This window comes from Rhinopithecus roxellana, chromosome 15 (genome assembly GCF_007565055.1).
Source record: "Rhinopithecus roxellana isolate Shanxi Qingling chromosome 15, ASM756505v1, whole genome shotgun sequence".
In the NCBI taxonomy this organism is placed as follows: domain Eukaryota; kingdom Metazoa; phylum Chordata; class Mammalia; order Primates; family Cercopithecidae; genus Rhinopithecus; species Rhinopithecus roxellana.
The window spans coordinates 2,473,696-2,479,076 of NC_044563.1; the positions used below are offsets into that span (position 1 = coordinate 2,473,696).

General features: G+C 64.4%; 1 protein-coding gene across 3 annotated transcripts; it reads right to left on the reverse strand.

Annotated features, from left to right (window-relative positions):
- Window positions 1–388: 388 nt before the first annotated feature.
- CDKN1C (cyclin dependent kinase inhibitor 1C) lies at window positions 389–3,000 on the reverse strand. 3 transcript variants are annotated; one of them, XM_030918413.1, is made up of 4 exons: window positions 2,841–3,000; window positions 1,841–2,673; window positions 1,170–1,305; window positions 389–1,083 (listed from the first exon to the last, which is right to left on the reverse strand). In XM_030918413.1, the coding sequence occupies exons 2-3, from the start codon at window positions 2,661–2,663 to the stop codon at window positions 1,175–1,177; spliced, it is 954 nt and encodes a 317-aa protein (XP_030774273.1). In that variant the 5' UTR covers window positions 2,664–2,673; window positions 2,841–3,000; the 3' UTR covers window positions 389–1,083; window positions 1,170–1,174. The 3 variants fall into 3 exon arrangements, with proteins under 3 accessions (XP_030774273.1, XP_030774272.1, XP_030774274.1); XM_030918412.1 differs by having other exon boundaries at window positions 389–1,088; XM_030918414.1 differs by lacking the exon at window positions 2,841–3,000 and having other exon boundaries at window positions 2,409–2,834.
- Between the last annotated feature and the right edge of the window lie 2,381 nt (window positions 3,001–5,381).

Sequence of the window (5,381 nt, forward strand, 5' to 3'; positions counted from 1 at the left end):
CATTCTCAAAGTACCAGGGTTCTGAGCCCATCAGCTGGGGGCAGAGGGGTTTCTCATGGTTTCCTTTAAACAAGCCTGAGTCTGGGCAGCAAGTCAGGGGCTGTGCTCCCTGCCTGCTGGGGCTACGTGAAGCCCACACTTGTCTTTCTGCAGCCCCGCAGGTGGGAGGTGATAAATGCAGGGTGCACTGCAGGCCGGCCGCCCCTCCTGAGATAAGGGGACTGGAGCAGGTGGATTTGGGCCAGGCCCAGCCAGGAGAGAGGCTTCCCCTTTTGGATGGACTGGGGATGCCCACTTTGGCCTGCTCTCTCCTGCGTTCTAGCTCTCCAGCTTTTGGGGGTGCAGGAGAAGGGAGCTGGAGGCAGGCACAAGCACAAACAGACTGGAGTTGCAGCATTTTTCGGCCTCTTTATTTAAAACCCGGCGGACGAGGGGCCGGGGCAGTGGTACAGACGGCTCAGGAACCATTTTAACAGATTTGTCTTCAAGTTTAAGATAAACACAGTAATAATAAGAGAGAGAGCGAAAGCGCGAAGAGACTGCAAGCTAGATGGGCATGTATGGCAGCTACAGCTTGTGAGTGACCCCTTTCCCCAGAGTCCGCGATGAAAATAAAGTTACACTTGTCAATAACCGCATGTGGGAGATGGATAGTGCCTTTGGCATAACCAATAACCAAGCTAGTGCGTGGCAGAGCGGTCCACGCCTGGACATAAATAGAAAATATAAGTTAGTATAACTTTAAAAACTTTTTGTACAAATATACATGGTTTTTTTATTTTTTCCTTTTTTTTTTCTTTTTTCTTTTTTTTTTGCACTGAGTTTCAGCAGAGATTAAACATTTTATATAAATGACTCTTAAAGCTTTACACCTTGGGACCAGTGTACCTTCTCGTGCAGAATACATTTAGATATAAAAAGACGTTATTAATACATTGCACAGTTTTCAAAATTTAAACACAAAACCGAACGCTGCTCTGCGGCAGCCGCCGCCGGTTGCTGCTACATGAACGGTCCCAGCCGAGGCCCAGCGCCCTTCCAACGTCCGCTGCCCCGGCAGGTTCCCTCGGGGCTCTTTGGGCTCTAAACTGCGGGGAGAGGGGCGGTCAGGAAAGCCGGCGGGACCCCGCGGGTCAGCCCTCCGCGCCCCCCAGGTGCGCTGTACTCACTTCGCTCACCGCAGCCTCTTGCGCGGGGTCTGCTCCACCGAGCCCACTCCAGGGGCGGCGCTGGGAGAGGGACACGGCGCAGGGACATCGCCCGACGACTTCTCAGGCGCTGATCTCTTGCGCTTGGCGAAGAAATCTGCGGGCGACAGCGCGCGCGGCCGGTCAGGGCGGGGCCGGCCCGGAGCCCCGAGAGGGGGCCGGGAGAGGGCACGGGGCGCGGGCCGGCCGGGGTGGGGGCGCCGTCCCCGCCCGCGCCGAGGTCCGCGGCGGGTCAGCTTTGTTTACGTCGCCGCGCAATGTGCTGTGTAAGCATTTCCCCTTGTCCCGCGGCCAAGCCCCCCGGGGCCGCCGCCGCGCTTAACCCCCTCCGCGCCGTGCTCACGGCGCCCGGCCGCGCCCGGGGAGGGGCTCCCGCGGCCGGGGACGAAGACCGCGCTCCCGGGGGGTCGCGGCCGGGACTCAGCCTCCCACCCCGCCCGCGCAAAGCCGCTGGAAGGCACAACAACGGGGCGGGGAGGGGGGTGCGGGCGCAGCCGCGCCCTGAGCGCTGCGGGCCCTTTAATGCCACGGGAGGAGGCGGGAACCCAGCGAGGCCCCCGAGGGCTGGGGGGACCGGCCGGCCGGACAAAGCGGGGCCGGGCCGGGCCGGGGCGGGGCCGTGCGGGGCTCACCGGAGATCAGAGGCCCGGACAGCTTCTTGATCGCCGCGCCGTTGGCGCTGGCGGCCGCGGTGCCGGCCGCGGGACGTCCCGAAATCCCCGAGTGCAGCTGGTCAGCGAGAGGCTCCTGGCCGCGCTGCCCCTGGTTCGCGCCCTGCTCGGCGCTCTCTTGAGGCGCCGCGTCCTGGGCCGGGGCCGGGGCCGGGGCCGGGGCGGGGGCGGGGGCCGGGGCCGGGGCCGGGGCTTGGGCTGGGGCCGGGGCCACGACTGGAGCCGGGGCCGGAGCCGGAGCCGGGGCCGGGGCCGGGGCCGGGGCCGGGACCGGGACCGGGGCCGGGGCCGGGGCCGGGGCCAGGACCGCGACCGCAACCGGAGCCGCAACCGGAGCCGGGGCCGGGGCTGGAGCCAGGACCGGGGCTGGGGGCGGGGTGGACGCCGGGGCTGGGACCGGGACATTAGGCAGCTGCTCCGGCGCCTCCTCGAGGCCGTCGAGGGACTCAGCGGCCGGCTCGAGGGGCGGGCTGACAGCCACTGCGACCGCGACGGGCCGCGGCGCCAGCAGCAGGCGGCAGCGCCCCACCTGCACCGTCTCGCGGTAGAACGCGGGCACCGAGTCGCTGTCCACTTCGGTCCACTGCAGGCGTCCTGGGCCCCGCAGCGGCATGTCCTGCTGGAAGTCGTAATCCCAGCGGTTCTGGTCCTCGGCATTCAGCTCGGCCAGGCGGGCCTGCAGCTCGCGGCTCAACTCCTCGTGGTCCACTGGCCCGAAGAGGCTGCGGCAGGCGCTGGTGCGCACAAGTACCGGGAAGGTCCCACGGGCGACAAGACGCTCCATCGTGGATGTGCTGCGGAGGGACGCGTCGGACATGGCCCGGGGCTGCGCGAACGCGGGCAGCGAGAGAGGAGAGGACAGCGAGAAGAAGGGGAAAGGAGAGGAGGAGAGGGCGGAGGCCGGGTGCAAGGGAGACCCCGCGCCGCCCGACTCTGCGTGTGCGAGGGACGCGGCGGCTACCTGGCTGTCCGGTGGTGGACTCTCCTGCGTCGGGTTCGTCTGTCTCGTTCGGCCGGCAGCCGCGCCCCCTCGATGCCTGCTGGCTCGCTCGCTCGCTCAGACCTGGCTGGCACCCCTCGAGCACAGCGCACTTGGCCTGTGGAACGCCCAGCCCGCCTGCGCCCCCTTTATACGCGCGGGCCCCACCCCCGTGCGCGCGGGCCCGGCCGCGATTAGCATAATGTAGTATTTTCAGTTTCAACAACACCGCGGCGATTGGCGGCCGCCCCGCTGCCCCGCCCCGCCCCGCTGCAGCCCCAGAGCACCGCCCATTGGCCGCGCGCACACCCACCGGGGGAGGGGCGGGGCGCGCGGCTGATTGGCGGCCGCGGGGCGAGCGCGCTGTAGCAGGGGAAGGGGGCGGTGAACGGGGCGGGGGCGGGAGTTAAAGGGCGCTGCGGGCGGTAACGTGACACCGCGACGCCCCGCCCCCTCGCCCCATCCCCCCTGCAAACCCCCCCCCGCTCCCGCCCCCCGCCGGCTCCTTTGTCTGCAGGCGGGGGCCTCAGCCCTGCGCGGCAGGGGCCGGGTCCCGGCGGGTCCAGTGTCCGGCCAGGCCCAGCTCGACCCCGGCCCGGTCCGGACCCCGGCGCCCAGCTCCGTCCCGCGCTCGCCCCTGGGCCTCCTGCGCCAGCTGACAGGGCTTGGACCCGCCGCTGCCAGCTCGGCCCTGGCCTGCGCCGGATGGGGTCTTCGGCTGCCCCCGCGCGGCTGCTGCTGCTGGTGCTGCTGCTGGTGCTGCTGCTGGTGTCCTTTCCAGGGCTCCGCGCACCTGGAGCCCTCACACACCTGCTGGCCCTGAAGCCCTCGAGTCGGGAGGGAGGACAGGGGTCAGCTCCACTCTTTCCCCGAGGGACCATGTGTGGGACACCTTGAGAGACTCCCACCAGTCCCCTGGAGCTGCAGTCTGAAGCCGCTATCTGCAGAGGCCCACCCTGCCCAGTAGATGGAACAGAGGCTGAGCCCACCATGTCACTGTCCGGGATCCCAGCCCTTCTCAGCCTTGGGCCAGACACTGCAGCCCCGGAATCTGCCTGTCCAGGCTAGCTGGAGGCAGTTGTACTGGGTAAAAGTGAAAGATCTGCCCGAGGTCACAGGGGAAGGGGCTGTGAAGGAGCATGCCCCTCCCCCGCCTGCAGCCCTTCCTGGTACAGACCTTGGTCGTGCGCGCACGCACACACACACACACACACACACACACACACACACACAGTGCTTCACCCCCTGCCAGGCCAGACCAAGAGAGACCATTATTTCCCACTGCCTCCCTTTTGACCCACCTACCATAAGGCAGGAAGCCCCCTCCTGAGACCGGGAGCCTCCCAGGTCGGGAGGGGGACTGTCAGACACCTGTTGGAGGGTCCAGCAGCCCATGAGCTCTAAGCCCCTATCTCAGGTGAGCCTGTGAGCCAGCCAGAGAGACATCTGGGAGGGAGGGAAGGTGAGGTCCCCTGAACCCCAACCAGCCTTCCTCTGAGTCCCAAGACACCCCCACCCCCAAGAAATGCTGTGACAATCGTGCAGATGCAGCTGGGGGAGCAGGGCTGGTCTTCTGGGTCTTGGGGAAGAGAGATCTGAAGTGAGGGGGGCGAACTGGACAGGACAGGGTGTTAACCCAGGAGAGGGGCCAGAGCCACTCTTGGCTCTTGGCAGAACCAAAAGCGACCATTTATGTTGATTTCATATTCTTCTCTGCGCACAATTTACAAATTTCCCACAACAAGCACAGATGTCACAGTTTTCATCTTAGGAAAACAGAGAAGCTGAAGAAGGCTCCCCAGGCCTTGCGAACCCCTCAAGCAGGGCTCATATCAACTGGCCTGGGGGCAGAAAGAGGCAGAGTCTAGTCTGCTCCATGCCCCTGTGCCACCACCTCCCCAGAGACTAGGAGCAAAGGGCCAGAGTGGGTAGTGACCTAGTGGCGCCTGGATACCCACACTCCAACCATCAGGACTAACTGGCCCTGGTGACAGCCCTCAGAGGGTGTAGCTACCATCGTCCTGTGTTAGAGAAAACCAGCAGACACTTCGCGTCAGCCGCTGAGGCCGCACAGCTGGAAGGAAGCAGGCTCGGAACTCCCAGGCTGCCTGGCTTTCTGGTTTGGTTTCCACTTAGGTTTCCTACTTTTATTTTTCCACTTTACCAGCCCAATTACAGAGGCAAACCCAGTGCTGTGGGGACTCCTCTGTCTTGGCTTCATTAGAAGCCGAGAGGTGACCTGCTGTAAGTCTGTCTCTCTGAATTTTATCAAGGATGGTACCTAGTAGCTTATGAAACCTGCACATCCCAAGAGCGGGACTGCATTCCCCCAGCCCGAGCCAGGGACACACCTGGAGTAAGCCACCCCAGGAGCTGGGGGCTGGGAGTTCCAGGCTCTGAGAAGAGGCCCAATGGACCCAGAAGCAAGCAAACATCTGTCTGGGTGCTAAAATCAGGCTCTATTTTTGTAATTAAAAATGTATCCAAAGGGAAAAAAGAAACAAAAAGAACAATATTTGTACT

Coding starts and splice junctions, on each gene's coding strand:
- CDKN1C (XM_030918413.1), bottom strand. CDS start 2,663: ATGGAGCGTCTTGTCGCCCGTGGGACCTTCCCGGTACTTGTGCGCACC. Junction 1,306..1,840: donor GTCCGGGCCTCTGATCTCCG/GTGAGCCCCGCA, acceptor TGTCGCCCGCAG/ATTTCTTCGCCAAGCGCAAG.